The following is a 23,035-nucleotide window of genomic DNA, read 5'->3' on the forward strand; positions in this document are numbered from 1 at the left end:
TATTGATTTCAGAGGGGAAGGATGGTGAGAGAGAGATAGAAACATCAATGATGAGCAGCTAGGGCTCATGTTTGTCTTTCAAAGGACCATTCCTGGACCCGGTGTCCTACCTCTTCCCTTCCATCACAGTATGCTCTTCCTCTGTCTCTATTTTGCCCCTTCACATTCACTCCACCATCACACTAGGGCTTTCTTTCCAGCCTCTTCTCAGAACCTGCCTTTGCCTGGGTCTTCAGTAGCTTCCTTCTAATAAACCCAGTGGACACTTCAGTTTTTATCATCCTTGACTTTTTTGAACATTGATCACTGTGGACCACTCCCACTCCATGACACTTTTCCCCTGGCCTTGTTCTGATTCTTAGACCATTCTTCAGCCTGCTTCCTCCTCTGTTGGCCCCTCCACTGTGTCCTCAGTCTACCTGTTCCCATTGCTTACGACTCCCAAGAAATACCTCTATTCTAGATTGAATCATGGTTTGAAACCCGTACATCTAACATCTAACTGTTCACTGGCGGCTCCATGTAGTGTCCATGGCTCTCAAATTTAACATATGTGAGTCTCTACTTTTCCCTCCTGTCTTTTCTCCTGTTTTTCCCAGGATCCCCAGAAGGATCCTCCACTCATCCATCTCTTTCCCCCTCCACATCCCCTGGTCCAAGCCTGTCAAACTCAAAGGCTAACATGGGCCAAATAAGGTTTAAGTTTATGTGGGCCGCAAAAAAACAAAAGCTTCATTTTTCATAGACACATAGGTTTATTTTGATAGAGCCATGCTGAATACAAAGGGCTTAAATAAATGAATAATCGTTAACATAAAACAATAAAACATTTTAATAAAAATTAATATTTTTTTCTTGAACATTAACTTACCAGACACTGAATAACTGCACAAATTAATAAGCATAACGCAAATAAACCTATTTTTCTTGTTCTCCGAAAGCAAAATATTTCCTGTTGCGCACACCAAACAAATCAGTACCAGACTAATGATGTGGCAATCAGCTGCTAAAATACTTGCTGCTAGTATTAGTGGAGAGAAATGGTGAGCCTGCGTGTAAGGTGCGAAAGGGAAATGAATGCAACACAATTATAGTAACCAGTCATTAGCAAGCATTGTAGTTCGTTATTAATAATTATGTATAACAGGATACTGTAAAAATTAAGTTACGAATTTTTTTGTAAACCATTTCTTACATCCCATTATATTGACTGGGCCTCAGAAATATTCACTGTGGGCCACATGTGGCCCGCGGGCCGAGAGTTGGACATGCTTGCCCTGGTCTGTCTCTTGCCTTCAGTCCCACTGCCTTAGGTTAGGCACCCCTATCTGTTGCTATCATCCTTGCTGTCCCCCTCCCTCTTTCACTCAGAGCCTGCTCATATCTCCACCTACTCATATTTCCACCTGAACTCATGTCTCCATCTACTCATATTTTCTACTGAACTACTCATATCTCCAGCAGAATTTAAGGAAATGTGTGAATATTACTTTGATGGAAAAGGAAAAGCCTTTTGAACAATGATCATCATGCTAATTAATGGCCCAAGTGTGTAATAATGGCCAGAGGTGCCTCCTATGTGATCCCAGGGTAACTGTGCTTATCTCAGGGACAGCACCCGTCCCGCTATTGTGTTTTATTTCAGTTACTGTTTTATTACTTCTCCCCATCTAGACTCTGAGCTCCTGTAGGCAAGGAGGGGCTGTCTTATTTATCTTTGTAACCTCTACATTTATTACCATTCTTGGCACTCAGTCTATAATTTAGTGAGTTAATGACTAACCTGCTATATAGTTTCTCCTGTGCCTAGGAGGGTCCATTCCTGTGTGTGTGTGTGTGTGTGTGTGTGTGTGTGTGTGTGTGTCTTGTTTTGTTTTTGTTAATCCTCACCTGAGGATATCTTTTCCATTGATTTTTAGAGAGAGTAGATGGGAGGGAAAGAAGGAGGGAAACATTGATGTGAGGCACATTGGTTGCCTCCTGCACTTGCCTTGACTAGGGATGGAATCTACAACTGAGGTACATGCACTTGACCCTGAATCAAACCCGCAACCCTTGGGTGCACAAGCCAACACTCTAACCCAGCCGTGGGCAAACTACGGCCCGCGGGCCGGATCCGGCCCGTTTGAAATGAATAAAACTAAAAAAAAAAAAAGACCGTACCCTTTTATGTAATGATGTTTACTTTGAATTTATATTAGTTCACACAAACACTCTATCCATGCTTTTGTTCCGGCGCTCCGGTCCAGTTTAAGAACCCATTGTGGCCCTCGAGTCAAAAAGTTTGCCCACCCCTGCTCTAACCACTTAACCACACCAGCCAGGACTCTGGGTCCATTTTTAGCTCCCACTGCCTCTGGGGGATCCGCTGTGATTAATTCCAGCAAGCCCTTGTACAGCAGGTAAAACACAAACACCTCCATCAATTGGAAGGAGCTCTCCTCTTCACAAATCGAAGACCTACTTATCCTTAATCCCAGGTCAAAGCTGATCTCCGGAAAATGTTTAGTTTTTTTTAGCCTACACTGCTCTCTCCTACTTTGAACTTATAATGGATTTAATTTACAGCATTATTCAAGATATGACCGCATTATTTACTGAATATTTCTTTTTTAAAATAGTTGGTTAGCCCTAGCCGGTGCTCAGTGATTAGAGCATTGACCCGTGGAGAAGGGTCATGGGTTCGATTCTGGTCAAGGTCATGTACCTCGGTTGCAGTCTCAATTCCCAGCAGGTTGGGGAGCATGGGGCGCATGCAGGAAGCAACCAATCGATGTGTCTCCCTCACACTGATATTTCTCTCTCTCTGACTCTCCCCCTCCTTTCCACTCAATGGAAAAATATACTCAGGTGAGGGTTAACAAAAACAAACAACAAAAAACAGTTGGCTAGAATGTCCCGATATGCCAAGGTTGCGGGTTCCATCCCAGGTCAGGGCACATACAAGAATCAACCAATGAATACATAAGTGGCACAACGAATCAATGTTGTTCTCTCTCTCCAAGATCAGTTTAAAAAAAGGAAAAAAAGTTTTGTCTCCCCAACTCATTTGTAAGCCCCTCTCATCAGACAAACCACGTCTTACACTTCCCTTTTGAATTTACCGCTGCTGCTTCTTCCCGGCCACCATCTTACCTTCTGCCAGATGCACAGCTTCTCCCTCCCAGGACAGCCCTGACCTGCTTCATGGCTCCCCACAGCCACTGGCTCCCAAACTCCCTGTCTTTGTCCCCTCCTCTCCCTCTTCCACACTGCTAGCCAGCCCCTGCCCCCTTTTCCAGCTGTCACTGGGCTGGTGGGCTGAGTCACTCAGAGCTTTCCTCCCCTTCCTGCTGCCTCTCAGAGTCACTGGAGGCAACGCCTGCTCTCGCACTTATGCCACTTGGAGTAAAGCCAGGCATTGCTTGTTGTCCAGTCACAGGGCAGCCAGGGTTTTGGCCATACCATTGAGGAACCTTTTCCAGCTGAGTATTGAATTTCTCAATTAAGATGAATACACAGAAATCAAATCCAAGTTTTGTAAAAGAAATCCTGTTGACTTTCTATGCAGTTATGATGCCATATTGACACAGAGACTCTTTATTTCAGGAACTGCTCATATCTCCAATAGAACTTAAGGAAATGTCTGAGTACTACTTTGATGGAAAAGGAAAAGCCTTTCGACCAGTTATCGTGGTGCTAATGGCCCGAGCGTGTAATAGCCATTATAACAACTCCCGGTGAGTCATTTGCTTCTGCTGCTCTGTCCTCTTATATTTGGCAGGTCTTCCTTCCCAAGGTCACCGTTTAGCTTCTTGTTTAAGGTGTACCGTGCATCTAAGAATTCACTTGATGATGACTTGATTCTGACTAGGAGCCACTAAGTCACTCTGGAATCTGGTCTGGGCACCTTCCTTTTCCACCTTTTTCATGTCCATGGAAGAACTACTTCAGCTGTAAATAAGCATTTTAGAAGAAGGCTAAAAGTCAAATTTAGTTTTCTTTATTCAGAAGTAGAGACTACCAGGATATATGCATACATGTAATCATTGTCCACACGTGCCAGTTAGGCCAAAGGTTGATGGGTATGAAGTGATAAGCTTTGCCAAGATTCTGGGCACCACACCCCCTGCAGCGCCTGCCTGTCTGGGGCTTAAAAAAGGCATTTTGACTGTAGATCCTTAGCTTTCGTGTTTCGAATATATTTTAAGATTTTAAAATATGAAAACAACAGCAACATTTAGTATTAAAGGAAGTCTTAAAAGGAAAGAGGATGTACCCATATTACCAAATACAGCAGTCTTTATCATTCCCTCTGCCCCGCCCTCTTCCTGTCAGTCCCACAGTATGCAAATAATTTTGAGTTCTGCTTTGTTTCCTTACCAATCTTTTTTTAAAGTCATCATGGTGCCGGAGTGTTTTCTTAGTTGTTATTTTTACATCATGTATTCTATTGATGGAAATTCCAGTAGACCATAATGTACTTATACATTTCCCTAGGGTCGAACATTTGTAGTATAGTCCCTTTCCTCAACACATTATTTTTTCTGATTTTTTTTCACATTTTTTATTGTGGTAAAAGACATACATTGTAAAATTTACCATCTTCAACTGTTTTTTATTTGTTTGAATATTTATAGTGCGTTTATTAACCAGGTAGGTGGCAATCTGAGAGAACGGCAGATGTAAAACTCTGAAAATGCCACTCTTGACATTTCATTGCAAACAAGCTCTTATAAAGGATGTGTGTGTTGGGGGGGCAGGGGGATCTAATATTAGTGAGTTGCCAGGATCTGCCTTCTTTTTTTTATATTTTATTTTTTAAAATCTTTATTGTTGAAAATATTTCATAGATCCTCCTTTTCCCCCCATTAACTTAACCTCTTCCAGCCCGCTCACATCCTCCCTCCCCAGGCCCTTACCACCCCATTGTCTGTGTCCACAAGTTATGCCTATATGCATACAAGTTCATTGGTTCAACATACATTTTAAAGAATGCCTTTGTCAGCACTAAATTTAAGGATGCTGTAAGAGTGAGCATCAGATGTTGCTTCTTAGCAGGTGCTCCCCTCTGCCCACCACAACTTTGGTGCCCTGCTGCTGCACCCTTGCAGCTCCAACACAGCGCACGGTGCTCAGGGGTGCCTCCCAGTCACCCTGAGACTTTCGGCGAGCCCCCAGGATGGTTTGAACAAGCAGTGAAATGTCTGGCAGTGACTTTTTAACCATCATCCGGCCCATTTCCAATTCACTTAGAAGGCAGAGCTGCAGCAGTGCTCCCTCCGAGCCAGACTCGAAGTGCATCGCATGTGGTCTAGACTCTAGAGCAGGTTTCTCAGCATTGGCCCGGCTGGGGTTTTGGGCCATCTTATTTGTGGAGGGAGGGGTTGTCAATGTGCATGGACCTAAGGTGTAGCACATAGTGGCACCCCTGGCCTCTACTCACAGGTGCCAGTGTGCCCCCTCCCCCGAACTGAGGACAGCCCACAGTGTCTCCAGACATTGCTACATGTTCCCTGGGGAACAAAACCGACCCTGGTTGAGAACAACTCATCTAGGGAAATGTGTGTTTATATTTTTTATTTCTCAGATTAATACTCAATACAGTTCATTACCCTCAGAGAGAACACGAACAGGAAAATAGTCTGCACTCCTGTACCTCCTGTCAGCTGTTATCCCCGCAGGTGAAAGTTTTCTCAGCTTCCTTTTCTAAACTATATAAACTGTTGGTTGCAGGAAACATTGGAGAACATAACAGAAGGCATTGCTAGTATAAAAAGTAAGTTCAAGACTGCCCTCTCCAGGAACGTCTTAGCTGCAGTGTCATTCTCCCCTTAGGTGATCAGAGCAGGGCTTGCTGAAGGCATGGGGCAGAGGCCCCCATCTGGCACTAGGCTGTGAGCCGTGAGGGAGGCATGCATTTGGATAGCACAGTATCCCAGCTACATTATTCTCCAAGTCCCAAATCCTTGAGAATAAGGACCCTTCCTAAAGTCCCCGCCCCCCCGCCCCCCTTGAAGGACTCCTGTGGATGAGGCTCTTACTGAGCTCAATATCTAGCTGTTAGTTCCATGACACTTAAAGCAGAGAGGGGTTTGGGGAGAACGGGAGAGCTGGGCCTGGTGTGGTTTTGCTTGCTGAGAAAGATGGATCTGACAGAGTGGATCAGAAGGGAAAGAACATGTTCCACAGTCTCAGTAGTTCAAGGACCCAGACTTGGAGCAAGTCAATTCAGTAGCAGATAAAGGTAGTCTGTATGGATATATGATTAGCATACTGGAAACTTGAACACATGTGTCTTTATCAAGGATTTAGGAAATGCAGTTCACATCCTGAGAGTTGTGTAAAGACAGAGACTTCATTTGCATTTTAAATAGTGAGTTTGTTCAGAACCAAACTGATGAGATTCTAATCATATCTTTAAAACTCCTAGTGACGCAGAGGATGAGAGGAAAGAAGGGTCTCCCTCCGGTGATTGTTTTTCAGAGCAGGAGCCTCTGCTCTCGAGCTGTGAAGAGACTTGGGAAGTCCTTAGCACAGGACCTCTGAACTGATGCCCCAAGGTTCAGGTCACCCATAGGGATAGGACAGACTCTCATCCCACTTTCCCACAGTTTATAGGTGGTGCTGCAGTGGGTCAGCAAAGGTTGAGCCTCTACCAAAACCTTTAAGAAAAGCTTCCATTTGGCTTACAGAAAATTAAATTATTACTCCCACTAGACCAGTGGTTCTCAACCTTCCTAATGCCGTGACCCTTTAATACAGTTCCTCATGTTGTGTTGACCCCCAATTTCATTGTTACAAATTGAACATAATTAAAGCATAGTGATTAATCACAAAAACAATATGTAATTATATATGTGTTTTCCGATGGTCTTAGGTGACCCCTGTGAAAGGGTCGTTCGACCCCCAAAGGGGTCGCAACCCACAGGTTCAGAACCGCTGCTCTAGACAGAGCTGTGTTCCCCAAACTGTGCATCAAAATCCCCTGACATGCTTTTTAAAAATACAGTTCCTGTGCCCCACCATGAGAGATTGTGATTCAGTGTCTGAGGCCTCCGCCTGCATTTTAAAGAGTATTGATTCCCATATGGTGGACCAGGGATAGATATTTAAGAAACAGTGAGCTTGTCAAAGTTCTAACAAGCCAAGTGAAACACCAATTTTTAGAATTGTCAGGAGAGACGAAGAGAAGAACATTTTAAAACAGAACTAGAGCCTTTTGTATGCCACTTGAGAACTCTGTGTACAGCCTCTAGATTTGGGAATAGCAGCTCTCTAGGTCTCTATTGTTAAAGTGAAACCAGATTTACTATTTTAATTTATTTGCTTCCCTACTTTGCTCCAAACCAACATAATACATTGCCAAGGTTTGATATTTCTTTTTATAGACAAGTTTTCCTCATTGGGGGTTTACTTGTAATTTGTTTCAGACTTCACATTATGTATTAGTATGAATAGAGGAAAACAGTTTTTTTAAATCACAAGGAAGCTGGATGGAGTGTGTGTGGGAGGTCATTATTACTAGAGGCCCGATGCATGAAACTCATGCACTCGGGGTTCCTCAGCCTGGCCTGCACCCTCTCACAGTCCGGGACCCCTTGGGGGACGTCAGCCTGCTGGCTTAGACCCAATCCCCCCCTAAGCCAGTCTTCAGACATCCCTCTCATAGTCCGGGGCTCTAGCAGTCCGGTACTCCTCGTTCCTTACCTCTGCTGCGCTCACCAGCCATGAGCCCAACTTCTGACTGAGCGGTGCTCTCCGCTGGTGAGCGCAGCAGCAGTGGCGGGAGCCTCTCCACCTCTGAGGCAGCGCTGAGGAGCAGCCAGCCCACCTCCTGGCTGAGCGGCATTCCCCCTGTGGGAGCACACTGACCACCAAGGGGCAGCTCCTGCATTGAGCGTCTGCCCCCTAGTGGTCAGTGTGTGTCATAGCGGGCAGTCTTTCTGCTGTTCAGTCGATTTGCATATTAGGGTTTTATTATATAGGATATCTATTTTTGTCTGTGCTTAAAATTATTCATTATAAAATTTTTGTTTCCATTTTAATGAAGGAAAAACAAGTGTCCTGAAGGTATGAATCATACACAGTCTTGCAGGTGTGATGTACAGAGGACATAGCCAGATTTCAAGACTCGGGCCTCCTCTGCTTATGCTGTCTCGCCTGTCGGGCTTTCTTAGCTCCTCTCCAAGAGGGTGGGAGGGTGTGGCAACTGTTTTCAAGCAGGAAGTAGACATGGTGCCCAGCTTTTTGAAGGCATGGCTCAGTGTGGCACTTTGGAAATTTCATCTTAAAGATAGTGTGAGACTTTCCTATATCCTGTAAATTTTGGGTATCTGCCACACCATTATGCTATGCATTGTGCTATGCATAAGCAGTGGCAATATTTTCCAGATAGAAGCTGACACACATTAAAACCTAATTGTATAGGGAAAAGTGCATTAGATAAAATTATAAAGCATCTAAAATGTAATGTTTGTTCTATGCCAAATAACATTCTAAGGAAGAATCTTGATTTCATCTGTCATCTGTTGAGAATTTAGCCATGCAAAATGCCATTTTCATACACTGATAGCATCTATGAAATTTAAAAATATTTTAAGAAATCTTTATTGTTTTAATATCTTCACAAAAACTCTAGTATCAGTGAGCACTGCCATTGTAGTGCAGGTTCCCAGGAGGAACCCGTCTGCTAGCGTGGTTTATGGGAACGAAAGTGGTACCTGACTCATGAATGCAGGAGAAAGACTAGAGAGAGGCCTTAATAGTTTTTTTGAGGTAGTTCCACTACTAACCAGTAGGAAGTGTATATTGTCTTAGAAATCCAGCTGAGAAAATATTCTAAAATCTAGCCTTTTGTATTTTTTTATATTAAAAAAACTGTAAAAGTCTATATATTTTCTTTGCATTAAGCTCAAATAAGATAGGGCTCAATAAATTTACCTGAAGAATCCATAAGGTCCAAGCTTCCTACTGTGGCCTCTGTGAATGTCTCACTGCGGGATTCAGAACAACTCGTAGGAGCCATCTGAACCTCCATGTTCATATTTTAAGAAAGTGGTTTTACAGGATGACTTGTCCCTGCCCTCTGTTGCTTTCCTTTTTCCTCTTGAAAGAATGTGTTGTGATCTAGAATATTTAGAACTGTTCTGATTGTGACATATTAATAAACTAGAGGCCCAGTGCACAAAAATTTGTGCACTCGGGGGTAGGGGGTCCCCCAGACCGGCCTGTGCCCTCTCGCAGTCTGGGACCCCTCAAGGGATGACCACCTGCTGGCTTAGGCCCGCTCCCCGGGGGATTGAGCCTAAGCTGGCAATCAGACATACCTCTGGCAGCCCAGGAGTCCTCGGAGGATGTCCACTTGCATCGGGGAGCAGGCCTAAGCTGCAGTCGGACATCCTTAGCACTGCTGAGGAGGCGGGAGAGGCTCCTACCACCACTGCTGTACTGGCAGTTGTCAGCCTGGCTTGTGGCTGAGCAGAGCTCCCCCTGTGGGAGTGCACTGACCACCAGGGGGCAGCTCCTGCATTGAGCATCTGCCCCCTGGTGGTCAGTGTGTGTCATAGTGACCAGTCATTCCCAGTCGTTCTGCTGTTAGGGTCAGTTTGCATATTACCCTGTTACTATAAAGGATAGAGGCCTGGTGCATGGGTGGGGGCCAGCTGGTTTGCCCTGTAGGGTGCCCCAGATCAGGGTGAGGGTCCTGCTGGGGTGCCTGGCCAGCCTGGGTGAGGGGCTGATGGGTGTTTTCAGACTGGCCACACCCCCTTCAGGGTGGGGGTCCCCACTGGGGTGCCGGGCCAGCCTCGGTGAGGGGCTCATGGCTGTTTGCAGGCTGGCCAAGCCCCCTGGCGACGGAAGCTCCCAGCCTCTCCTTTTTACTTTTTTAATTCTGGGATTTATTTACCTTCTATAATTGAAACTTTGTAGCCTTGAGAGGAGCTCAGAGCTGGCCAGGGGGGGCAGGAGGGAAGCTTGGCTTCCTCCATCGCCAGTGGCAACGCAAGCCTCCTGCTCACTCCAGTTCCATGGCCATGGCCAGCTTAAAGCAGGTACCTGGGGTTTATTTACCTTCTGTAATTGAAACTTTGTTGCTTTGAGTGGAGCTCAGAGCCTGCCGTGGCATTTGGGAAGCTTGGCATCCTCCATCATTGGGGCAACCAAGCCTCCTGCTTGCTCCAGCTCCGTGGCTGCCGGCCGCCATCTTGGTTGGGTTGATTTGTATATAGTCACTCTGATTGGCTGGTGGGTGTGGTTTATGGCATAGCGACGGTACAGTCAATTTGCATGTTTGTCTTTTATTAGTGTAGATAATCAGCAGAAGTTTACAATGGATTTCAGGGCTAAAGGCAGGTTCTGAGGTTTAGTTCTAACATATTAGGTCAGAGGAGCCAGTGAGATATCACATTATAAAATTGTATTTAAAGTAAAATCAAGAGATATCCTCTTGCTGATTTAGTGTCTGTAGTTAAATTCCAGCATCTTTAATGTAAGTACATTTCATTTTTCATTGTTTTTCTGCCAGGTTTGAGGAATCAGAATGAGCACTATCTTTTACAGATGTTCAAGATTAGGTTTTTCAAGAAAAAGTCATATTTTAGTATCCCTCTCACTTTTCTCTCCCGTAAGAGGTAACTTGATAATATTTGAAAAGTAAGCTATTGCGATAAGTGAAACATTTGGTAAACATGTGCTTAAGTCAGGCATATGTTTTAGGTTCTGAAAATTCAGTTGACTATTTCCCTAGTCTGATTTTCTTTAAATTTAGTTTTTAAAAATTCTCATAGATGGTGATGGTGATAATGATGATTAAAAAGAAACAGGGGTGCAGTCCCTTTTAACTATAAAACTCAACATCTGTGTATCTTCTTGAGAGTGTTTATCCTGTATTTTGTGTTAAATCTGGGAAACAAAAGTAGAAATTTCTCCTTTGTAAAGTTTAAATATAAATTGGAAGAACATTTTTACAAAACTTCTATTTTGGTTATTGATGGTCTTACTAAGCATTGAAGACAGTATTAAAAGCTTTGAACATCTTGACTGTTGGTTCTCTAATACACTCTTTTAGAACTCTTCTCACCTATCTCCCCCCTTCACCTTTGAAATTTAATTGTAACCTAATTGTAAACTTGATCAGCTGACCAAGACCACAATATAAGACAGACAGATGATTCTTCAGCCTGATGGCAAGATTTCTGCGATGTTTATCCTCTTTTTGTTAGCATACGAATTCTACTTTTTAATGCAGTGTCCATCTATATCCTATCTAATAATAGACAAACATGGTAATTAACCATACCTCCGACACGCTTCCCATTGGCTGATCAGGGCGATATGCAAATTAACTGCCAACCAAGATGGCGGGCCGGCAGTCAGGCAGCTGAAGCAAAGAGGAGGCTTGCTTGCTTCAGTGACAGAGGAAGCCAAGGTTCCCCACCTACCGCTGCCAGCCTCTGAGCTGCAGTCTAAGCAACTACGTTGCAATTATAGAAGCTAAACAAACCCCATGCTTTCAGCCAGCCAGCCGAGCTGGAGTCGCAACATTGTTTCAAATATAGAAGCCAAACAAACCTAGATTCCTGCTTTCAGCAGCTGAGGTCTCAGAGCTGGAGCCGAGCCTCAGAGCTAAAGCCGGCTCTCAGCTCCAGTGACAGCCATAGAAGGTAAATAAATCCCAGAATAAAAAAAAAAAAAAAAAAAAAAAAAAACAGAAAAAACAGGTATGGTTGGGAGCTTCAGTCACCTGCCAGCCTGAAAACGGCCCTCAGCCCCTCACCCAGACTGGCCAGGCACCCCTGTGGGGACCCCCACCCTAAAGGGGGTGTGACCAGCTGCAAACAGCCATCATCCCCTCATCCAGGCTGGCCAGGCGCCCAAGCGGGACCCCCACCCTAATCCAGGACACCCTTCAGGGCAAACCAGCCGGCCCTCACCCGTGCACCAGGCCTCTATCCTATATAGTAAAAGGGTAATATGCCTCCCAGCACTGGGATCAGCGGAGCCACGAGGCCTCCTGGCACCAGGATCAGCGGAGCCTCCCAGCACTGGGATCAGTGGAGCCGCGAGGCCTCCCAGCACCGGGATCAGCGGAGCAGCGAGGCCTCATTGCCCCTGTGTCAAGCGGAGCCGCAAGGCCTCCCATCACTGGGATCAGCGGAGCAAGGCCTCCTGGCCCCTGGAGCAGCGTGACAGGGGGCAGCGCCCAAACCCCCTGATCGCCCTGCGGCTCTGTGTGTGACAGGGGGCGGGGCCACAACCTCCCTATCCGCCCTGCTCTGTTTGTGACGGGAAGGCACCCCAACCCCTTGATCGGCCCTGCTCTGTGCCTGATAGGGGGGAGCTCCCCAACCCCCTGATCGCCCCTGCGGTTCTGTGTGTGACAGGGTGCGGTGCCCCAACCCCCCCATGGGCCCTGCTCTGTGTGTGACAGGGTGCGGCGCCCCAACCCCCCCATGGGCCCTACTCTGTGTGTGATGGGTGGAGCCGCAACCTCCCCAATTGGCCCTTCCCTGAGTGTGACGGTGGAGTGCCCCAACCCCCTGATCGGCCCTGCTCTGTGGGTGACAGGGGGCAGCGCCCCAACCCCCTGATCCGCCCTGCTATGTGTGTGACGGGGCGGTGTCCCAACTCCCCTATCGGCCCTACTCTGTGCGTAACAGGGAGCAGCGCCCCAACCCCCTGATCGCCCCTGCTCTGTGAGTGACGGGGGGAGCTCCCCAACCCCCTGATTGGCCCTGCTTTGTGCGTGACAGGGGGTGGCGCTACAACCTGCCATCGACCCTGCCTTGAGTGTGACAGGGGGCGGTGCCCCAACCCCCCAATCGGCCCTACCCTGAGCGTGACTGAGGGTGGCATCGCAACCTCCCGATCCGCCCTGCTCTGTGCATGACGGGGCGGCGCCCCAACTCCCCAATCGGCCCTGCTCTGAGCCCGACCAGGGGCTGCACCTAGGGATTGGGCCTGCCCTCTGCCACCCGGGAGCAGGCCTAAGCCAGCAGGTCGTTATCTCCTGAGGGGTTCCAGACTGCGAGAGGGCACAGGCCGGGCTGAGGGACCCCCTCCTCCCCCCCGAGTGCACAAATTTTTGTTCACCGGGCCTCTAGTATATATATAAAAGCCTAATATGCAAAGTGTTCACATGGGAGTTCAACCGAGAGTTCTATTGCTTGCTATGACATGCACTGACCACCAGGGGGCAGCGCAGAACAAAGGAAGGCCCCAGCTGGCAGCCGGGGAAGGGAGTCCCTGGCCAGCATTTGGAAGGTCCTGATGGATCCTGATCGCTGGCCAGGCCTAGGGACCTTACCCATGCATGGATTTCGTGCACCGGGCCTCTAGTAAAACATAATCTTGGCGTGAAACAAATATTCTCCAAGTAATAGAAATGTCTCTGTAGGAAAGCCAAAAGTTTTTACAGTTTCTCTTAGAGAAATAAAATTCTTTGTCCTAGATTTGATGTCCAGTGTTCACAAGATGAATGCTGAGAAGGTTCTTGGCGGTATCTGTTAAAAAGCATTGCTTTCTGTTAACTAGAGATGTGCAAGCCAGCCAGCGCTCCATAGCTCTAATTGCAGAGATGATCCACACTGCTAGTCTCGTTCACGACGATGTCATTGACGATGCCAGTTCTCGGAGAGGAAAGCACACAGTTAATAAGATCTGGGGTGAAAAGAAGGTACAGTTTTTTATTTGTTCTTTAATGTTCTTTGGATTCCATTTATTTTTCATTTTTGTCTCATTAAAAAATTACGCTTCTTCAAATGTGGTCTACCAACTTTCAGAATAGTATTCATGTCTTATCTTTTTGTTTTGTTTTGTTTTTTTTATCAGAACCTGGGACCCTTGAGTCCGCAGTCAGACTCTCTAGCCACTGAGCCAAACTGGCTAGGGCTGTGAGGTTTTTATTTTAAATTGTAGATTAAAGGTTTTGTGTCTCATTGGCCGAATTCCATTCATCAGAACATTGGTAAAGAGAGGGTCGAGTTTTGTTTTTAAAGGGTTGTGGGTAACTCTATGATGTGTCCCGGTGGTCAGCTGTCAGTGTTCAGGGCCTATTCTTAAAGCCTAATTTGGGCTCTTGGTCAGGGAAAAAGATTAAGAGAACAAATGAAGGTCTTCTCCTTGATCAGTCCCCTCTATAACAGCCTCCATTGTTGGGGGCCTCTTTCTGAGTGTGGGTGAAGGAAGGTGGTTCCCTTGAGCTGTGAGACTGGTCTGCCCTTCACAAAGCCACCTGCCAATCTCCCCTTTTCTGTCCCTCAATCCACACTACTATGATCGTGATCAAATAAAATTTAAAAAGTCACACAGTGCACCTCTATGAGCCTCCATTTCCCTGCCTGAGTTCCCAGACATGCCTTCCTTTAACCCCTCACTCCAGGAAGCCACATCTAGCAGCTTCAGTTCCATATGCTAGAACTTTTGCTTCCAGGAACCCTAGGGCCAGAGGAAAGAGGTAAAAGCTTAGAGATCTGCTGATGATGTAGTATAGATGAACGGATCTATATGTGTATGTATATATCATAATTATAAAATGGCTTCATACATGTATAGTTATATCAAGATATGTTATATAAAAGGACAATTCATTGATAAACATAGTGAAATCATTAATTTTAGATACTAGAGAAGCAGTAGACAATAAAACCTTAAAATGTGGTTTGTTGAAAATTCTATAAATTAAAATTCCTATGAACTCTAGCATTTATAACTAGTTACTCTATAACATAACACTTAGGCATATCTTTTGGTATGAAAGTTACTGTATTTGATTATAGCATATAATTCAGTTATGTCTAATTTATGGTTAGTTGCATATACTGTATGGGCATCTCACAATTAAAGAAAATTGCAATAATATTGATTATCTAATATTCAGTGAAAAAACTATTTTGTGTCGAAATGAGGGGCAGTGTAATATAGTGCAGAGAGTATTGAACTTGGAGCCCAGGTGCCTTAGTTTAGTTTTCATTGAGAAAAATGTGTTTTGTATTGTGCCCTGCGCTGGGGTAGGCTAAGTCCTAGCTAGGATAATTATCAGTCTGGACCCTCAAGCAGTTTAGTAAATAGGGAATCACCGATTGAGGAAAAGTGCACCGTACGCATTGTGCAAGGGGTGCTCTGCTCCCTCAGAACAGAGACATCGGATCAGGCTGAGTGGGATCTGAGTAGACTTCTGGAGGTGCCATCTGAGCTAATTACACAGATGAGTGCTGGATGAAGAAGGAGAAGGACTTGGGGGCAGAAGAAGCATTAAATGCAAAGGCACAACAAGGTGGATTGAGCGAGTGGTCCAGCATAACTAAACTGAAAGCCGCTGCTCCTGGAGGGGCCAGGGGATGAAGCTGGAGGGTAAGATCCTTGCCATGTCCCGGCATCATTTCTTCAGCTCAGAAGTGGAGAGCTAGACTGGGTAAGCTCTGAGAGCCAATCCAGTCCAAACAATGTCCCAAACCTGGAACTGTTTTCACAAAATCCGTTGAGCAAGAGGAAGGGGAAAACTTACATCTAAGATGACCCCTTCCTCTCATTCTGTTTGTATCTTGTGAGAAGTCAGCTTCATTATTGGCACCCTTGCTCTGACACTTTTCTCTGAAAGGTTTTTTCTTTTCTAGGCTGTTCTTGCTGGAGATTTAATTCTTTCTGCAGCATCTATAGCTCTGGCACGAATTGGAAATACAACTGTTATATCTATTTTAACCCAAGTTATTGAAGATCTGGTGCGTGGTAGGTTAATTCTGACTTTTATTTTTTATTCTTGCTTAGTATGTAACTGGGCAATAAAACCATGTCTCAAATTACCCCTTTCCTTCTTTTTAGGTGAATTTCTTCAGCTAGGGTCAAAAGAGAATGAGAATGAAAGATTTGCACACTACCTTGAAAAGACCTTCAAGAAGACTGCAAGTCTGATAGCCAACAGTTGTAAAGCAGTATGTACGTTCTGTCTTTTTTCAAGTTAAAAAAAAATAAAGCCTCATAGCTCTTTCTTGGGAGCTAATTCTCCTAGAAAAAAATTCACTGGAGAACCTTAAAATAGTACCACAAACCCCAAGAGGTCATTGAGAAAAGAACCCCAAACAGTGGAGAACTTCTGCTGCGGTTTTCATATTTGTCTTTTGCTATGCAGACATTCACTTTTTAAAAAAAAAAAAAATTTTATTTTTATATATATTTTTTAAATTAAATCTTTCTGGTTCAGATTATTACAGTTGTTCCTCTTTTTCCCCCCCATAGCTCCCCTCCACCCAGTTCCCACCCCACCCTCTGCCCTTACCCGCCCCCCACTGTCCTCATCCATAGGTGTACGATTTTTGTCCAGTCTCTTCCCGCACCCCCCCACACCCCTTTCCCCATGAGAATTATCAGTCCACTCCCTTTCTATGCCCCTGATGCTATTATATTCACCATTTTATTCTGTTCATCAGATTGTTTATTCACTTGATTTTTAGATTCACTTGTTGATAGATATGTATTTGTTATTCATAATTTTTATCTTTACCTTTTTCTTCTTCTTCCTTTTCTTAAAGAATACCTTTCAGCATTTCATATAATACTGGTTTGGTGGTGATGAACTCCTTTAGCTTTTTCTTGTCTGTGAAGCTCTTTATCTGACATTCAATTCTGAATGATAGCTTTGCTGGGTAAAGTAATCTTGGCTGTAGGTTCTTGGTATTCATCACTTTGAATATTTCTTGCCACTCCCTTCTGGCCTGCATAGTTTCTATTGAGAAATCAGCTGACAGTCGTATGGGTACTCCCTTGTAGATACCTAACTGTTTTTCTCTTGCTGCTTTTAAGATTCTCTCTTTGACTTTTGCTCTTGGCATTTTAATGATGATGTGTCTTGGTGTGGTCCTCTTTGGATTCCTTTTGTTTGGGGTTCTCTGCGCTTCCTGGACTTGTAAGTCTATTTCTTTCACCAGGAAGGGGAAGTTTTCTGTCATTATTTCTTCAAATAGGCTTTCAGTATCTTGCTCTCTCGCTTCTTCTGGCACCCCGATAATTCGGATGTTGGTACGTTTTAAGTTGTCCCAGAGGCTCTTTACACTGTCTTCATATTTTTGGATTCTTTTTTCTTTTTGTTGTTCCTGTTGGGTGTTTTTTGCTTCTTCACATTTCAAATCTCTAGTCTGCTGTTGGATCTCTGTATAATATTTTTGTGTGTGTGTGGTTACTTTATTTTATTTTTATTTAAATAATTTTTATTTCTTAAAGTATTACAAAGTATTACATATGTCTCCTTTTTTTCTCCCCTTGACATTCCCCTGGCCTCCCCTACCCCCCAGTGTCTTGTGTCCATTGGTGATTATATGCATGCATATAAGTCCTTCGGTTGATCTCTTAACGCCCCCCCACACACACACAAACCCTCCCCAGGCTTCCCACTGTAGTTTGACAGTCTGTTCAATGCTGTTCTGCCTCTGCATCTATTTTTGTTCATCAGTTTATATTGGTCTTTATTATCCGTTTCGACCTCACCGGGCTGTCCCAACCTCACTGGGGCCGTCCCGACCTCACCGGGGCCGTTTCGACCTCACTGGGGCCGTCCCAACTTCACCGGGGCTGTCCCTACCTCACCGGGGCCATTTCAACCTCACCGGAGTCATCCCAACTTCACCAGGGCCGTCCCAACCTCACCGGGGCCGTTTCGGCCTCACCGGGGGCCGTTTCAAGCTGATTGGGGCCGTCCCGACCTCACCAGGGCCGTTTCTTTCTTTCTTTCTTTTTTTTAAATATATTTTATTGATTTTTTACAGAGGAAGGGAGAGGGACAGAGAGTCAGAAACATTGAAGAGAGAGAAACATCAATCAGCTGCCTCCTGCAACACCTCCCACTGAGGATGTGCCCGCAACCGTGGTACATGCCCTTGACATGAATCGAGCCTGGAACCTTTCAGTTCGCAGGCCGACGCTCCATCCACTGAGCCAAACCGGCTAGGGCTCTGTATAATATTCTTTATTTGCGTCAGTGTATGCTTAATTTCTAGTTGGTCCTTTTTCATATCCTCGAGGGTCTCACTAGATTTCTTGAGGATCTCACTAAATTTATCGGTGGTTTCTAGAAGATTCTTGAAAAACCTTATAACCATGGTTTTGAACTCTATATCCAGTAGTTTGCTTTCCTCCATTTCTGTCATTTGTGACCTGTTTCTTTGTCTCCACATTTTTTATGCTTCCCTGTGTTGATAAGAGAGGCTTTCTGTGCTAGGTGTCCTATAGGGCCCAGTAGCTCAGTCTCCCCAATTACCTGAGGTGGACACTCTTGGTGCACCCCTTTGTGGGCTTTGTGCACAGTCTTGTTGTAGTTAAGCCTTGATTGTTGTAGGTATCACTGGGAGGAATTGACCTCCAGGCCAATTGGCTGTGAGAATCAGCTGTGTCTACAGTGGGAGAACTTCTGTGCTGGAGACACCTTTATGGGGCAAGACTTGCTTCAGTGGGGCTTTGGTGCTCACTGAGTCTGCTCCCTGAGTGTGTCCCTTATGGATCTGAGGAGTTGTAATCTGGATGGTCCCACTCTGACCACTGGGTACACTGGCTCTTGGATCTCTAAGGAGGTGCTAATATAGCCTCTTCCTGAGGCTACCCAGCAGGAGCTATGGAGAGATCTGCAGATTCCTCTTCTTTATTTGGTGTTTGGAGGTGCCCAGATGAGGCCCAGCTGTGAAGCAATGCAAGCTGCTTTGGGGCCTTGGGCCTTCTTTTGGATGTTCTGGGTCTCTCAGCTGCAGTTTGGTAGGTAATTTCAGATTGCAAAGGGCCAGGCTATTCATATGCAAAAGCCTCTGTGCATAGCTTGGGTGGGGTGGGGTCTCAGGGAATCAACAGGGAGGAGCAAACAGCTATGGCTGATCCTCACCCCTGTCCTAAGAGGCCCTTGGTCTCAGTGTCCCGCGGTAATCGCTGCAAGCACCTCTGAGAGAATGCCGCCCGATGCCAGACAGCCCAGTTTCTCTCTGTATGAGTCTGGGTCCCCAGAGACTCATCCGGAACTGGAGTTCAGAACCATCAGGAGTGTGTGACTCCCTCCCGATTGAAAAAGACAACCACGTCCTCACCTACCAGCCCTTTCCGCGTGCGCCTCGGTACCTCTGCACTTTACTTCCGCACCTCCTCTGAGTCTCAGTGTGCTTTTCTATTTCCTTCTAGTTGTAGAATTTCCACTCAGCCAGGCTTACTGTGGTTCTGGATGATGTCCGTTTTGTCTTTTAGTTGTATTTTTGAAGTGGTTGTGCAAGGCAGCAATTTCCAGTGTTTACCTATGCCGCCATCTTGGTTTCTCTCCAGACATTCACTTTTTATCTCCCCCCCCCCCAAGTGTTTAATCCAAATAAGCTTTAGTCACTAAATCTAATTTCCAAACTATGTTATCTTTTGGACAGCATATGAGTAATTCTTTTCATGATTGCTGTCCCATAGTGTACCTTTAAAAAGTTATGAAGTGCTGTATTTCCCAGGAAAAAAAGTCTAACTATAATACTAGATTGTTTTAGTGTTTTGTGTTTTTTTATGAGTAGTAGATTCTCCCATTATATTTATGTGAAATATAAACAAGCCATTTTTCTTCAGAACATAAATTGTGAGCCATAACATTTTCTTTAGTTAGCATTCTCCCTGGTCTTCCCTCCACTGTCCACGTAGTTTTCTTTTTAAAAGCTCAGTTAGCATTGTCCTTAATCTGTAGACTAAAAACGTGTGGTGTCCAGTGCTAGCCCATAAAAAGTGAGAGTTCTCTCCATAGAATTATCCCTGTTATATGTCCCAGCCTAACAGATGTAATAGAGATGAATCCTGGGCAAGTAATAGTCCCTTGTAATTAAAGCAACAAGAAAGAAAACTAGTAAGCGGCAAATGTCAATTGCTGTCATGATAGACTCTTAACATAATTACAGTTAAAGAGCTTTTCCTCGAGCTTCTTGGGTAAAAAAGTCCCCTGCCAGCAGTGTCTCTGTTTTGAAAAGTGTCAAGAAATGGATAATTGTGAGCCAGAAAAGAACAAGGACAACATTTTCATCCTAAAAAAGACCTAATGAAACCCAAAGGAATGTAAATTATGTAGAACATGCTGGCCATGATTTCAGCCACTTTTTTCTTTATTAAAGGGGCTATTTTTATTCCCAAGAAATTTAAAGTTTTTTAAAAAAGAGAGACAGATGTGCCCTGGCCTCTTTGCACAGTGGTTAGAGCATTGGCCCATGGACCAAACGGTCTTGGATTAGATTCCTGGTCCAGGGCATATACCTCGTTGCAGGCTTGATCCTGGGCCCTGGTCGGGATGCGTGTGGGAGGCAATCATTGGATGTGTCTCTCTTGCATCAATGTTTCTCTCCTCTCTCTCTCCCCACCCCCTCTTTCCTCCTCTCCACTCTCTAAAAAATATCAATGGGAAAAATATCCTCTGTAAAGGTTAAAAAAGGGAGATTGATGAAAAAATGACAGACACAAATGCCAACTAAAAGAATGACCTATTTAAAAGGGTGCCATAACGCTGTTCCATTAATTGATCATACCCTTGATCACTAAAGTTTCTGTGAAGATCAAGATCCATCCTTACAAGGCTCCTGGTGTGTTCATTGAAGCTTGCTGGTGGTTTCAGCAACTTGAGCCTGCAGTTAGAGGCACTAGCAGGTAGAGGGACTGTTGGAGCTAGAAACACTGAGAATCATTGTCCACACAAAGCGGGCATCCCACAGGCACATGGCAGCAGCACCATGTGGAGCCAGCCCAGTAACGAATGCCCTCAGTGATTGAATCCTATGAGGGAGCCAAGGAGACGGGCCCCACTCATCCCAGAAAGGCTTAATTGTGGTCACAGACCTCTGCTTAGGAAGCCAAGACATTATAGCACATGTATTGATTTATAAAGAGCACCTTTTCTTCAGATTAGCAAGTGAACAGTGGATGCAAATGTTAACATGGCTCACCCTATTAAATATGAAATGTGTAATTCTGTCCACTAGGGGGCATGCTGGCATCATCCCAGAACTACCCACTTCCATGGGATGTATTCCTAAATTCCAGCCTATTAGAATAACAAAGCAAAATCAGTGTGGGCTCCCTGGATAAAAATTTCTATATGTAAGTGCATATGGGTAGATATATTCCAAAGGTGTTGTTTTCAAAATTGCTATTTTTATATGTGGACTCCAGAAGAATGCATGCAAAGCAAATTACAGATGCCAAAAGGAGGGGATAAAGAGAATTTAAACATCAGGATTATTGAGAACTAATGGAATTCCATGATGTTATAGAACTTGAAGGAAATTTAGCAGCTTATAATTCATTCTACTAAGGACACCATTACTTCACCCTGTTTTTAACCACTCATAGTATTTTAGTGGAAATATTAAGAAAATCTAAGAGAGGGCTATCTAGGATTGTTTTGTGGCACTGGTTGATATGAAAGTAGAAGTAATCTTAAATGATTGGCTATTTATGTACATAGTCATGCCGAGTACATCCTGTAGCTTTCCAGTGAAGGTATGACTTGTTCTCCAGAAAATCTGATGGGAATGAGACCTGAGAGGTCTGGTTGCCATCCAGTGTTATTCAGTCCGACTGACAGTGGCTGAGCTGGGATTTGAACCAAGAACTGGATGTGGTATTCCTACATTCAGTTTTCTGAATTTATGTGGGTTCTTGTGGCTGGAATCAATAAGCTGTCTTTCTATTATTTAGTTTTCAATGATACAGAGTGCCACCACAGAACTTTATGTGGGTCTATTTATAGAATACTGTTTTTTGGTTATGTTATTATCTAATCTACAGATAGACCTTATTCACATTTTGCCAATTGTCCTAATACTGTTATAACAAATGGAAACAATTTTTTTCTGGTCCAAGATCCAATCCATGCTCTCATGTTGCATTTAATTGTCGTGCATCTGTAGTCTCTTTTGTTCTGGAACAGCTCTTATCTTACTACTAGTGAGGTTCACTTGATCATCTGATTAGGGTGGTGCCTGCCAGGTTTCTTCACTTTCAAGTTAAAACTCCCAGGCTCTGGTTTTAGCATCTATTTATAATCCTTTCCTGAGACAGTTATTACTATGCTGGTTGCCAAATGAATAATTCCATTATTCCTCTACATCACATTTTTACATTGAGTTGGTATTTTATTCTAAGGAAGTTTGTTTTAGTCGTTCATGAGAACATTTTTTCCATGGATTTTTCTTTTTCTTTTTTTTTTTTTTTTTTTTTTTTTAGAGAGAGTGGAGATTAGGGAAGAGGGAGAGAAATACCCACTTTCATGGGATTTATTCCTAAATTCCAGCACTATTAGAATAATAAAACAAAATCAGTGTGGGCTCTCTGAATAAAAGTTTCTATATGTAGAAATAGATGGACAGAAATATTCCAAATATTCTGAGAGAGAGAAAAAAACAACAACATCAATGTGAGACATATTGATTGGTTGCCTCCCACATGCACCCTGACTTAGAGGCTGGGGATCGAGCCTGAACCCAGGTATGTGCTCTTGACCTGGAATCAAACCTATGGACCCATGTTCTAATTACTGAGCCAAACCAGCCAGGGCTATGTTAAGGAAAATTTTTGTCTATGGACTCTTGGTTTCTTATTTTATTATTTGGATTATAATCCTTTATTCTTATTTATTTTAATGCCCAATTGCCCCAAACTTAACCAGTGGGGAAGGCCCTTTAACCTCGCTCCTGTGTCGATGACCATATCCCTAGTATTTGTAATTGGACTATTGGAAACCTAAATGCCTGAGTGGCTGAGGGAACCATGGTATGTCCACACAATGGGATATGATTCTTTCAGCACTTCCTTTGTTTCTGGGAGCTCTGTCTGGCTTTCTTGTGGGGGATCAATGTAGATGCTCCCTCTCTGGTAGAGTAGATGCCTGTCCCCTTCCCCCATTTTGGTTTTTATTGTATTTGTTCCCTAAAACTGGGCATCGGCCTGCTCAGCATGCTCAGCAGAGCAGTAGGAACTACACTCAGGTGGCCAGTGATAGCTAGTTTTGTTGGAGTTTTAAGAAAGATTTAGCTAAAAGTCTTACTTCTCCCCCACTGGAAAGGAAAACAAA

At 44.4% G+C, this 23,035-nt stretch overlaps 1 protein-coding gene across 5 annotated transcripts in view; it reads left to right on the forward strand.

Annotated features, from left to right (window-relative positions):
• The window catches only part of PDSS1 (decaprenyl diphosphate synthase subunit 1), a 50,043-nt gene that overhangs the window by 11,642 nt on the left and 15,366 nt on the right, over positions 1 to 23,035 (forward strand). For 4 of the 5 annotated variants that reach the window (XM_036344598.1, XM_036344590.1, XM_036344609.1 and 1 more), the window contains exons 4-7: positions 3,589 to 3,719; positions 13,516 to 13,657; positions 15,597 to 15,708; positions 15,802 to 15,911. In XM_036344598.1, the coding sequence (XP_036200491.1) occupies positions 3,589 to 3,719; positions 13,516 to 13,657; positions 15,597 to 15,708; positions 15,802 to 15,911 (495 nt within the window). Of the gene's footprint in view, positions 1 to 3,588; positions 3,720 to 13,515; positions 13,658 to 15,596; positions 15,709 to 15,801; positions 15,916 to 23,035 lie in introns of all 5 variants that reach the window. The other variant, XM_036344616.1, reaches the window with a different exon arrangement.

The sequence above is a fragment of the Myotis myotis genome, unplaced genomic scaffold, assembly GCF_014108235.1.
Source record: "Myotis myotis isolate mMyoMyo1 unplaced genomic scaffold, mMyoMyo1.p scaffold_m19_p_1, whole genome shotgun sequence".
Taxonomy (NCBI): Eukaryota; Metazoa; Chordata; class Mammalia; order Chiroptera; family Vespertilionidae; genus Myotis; species Myotis myotis.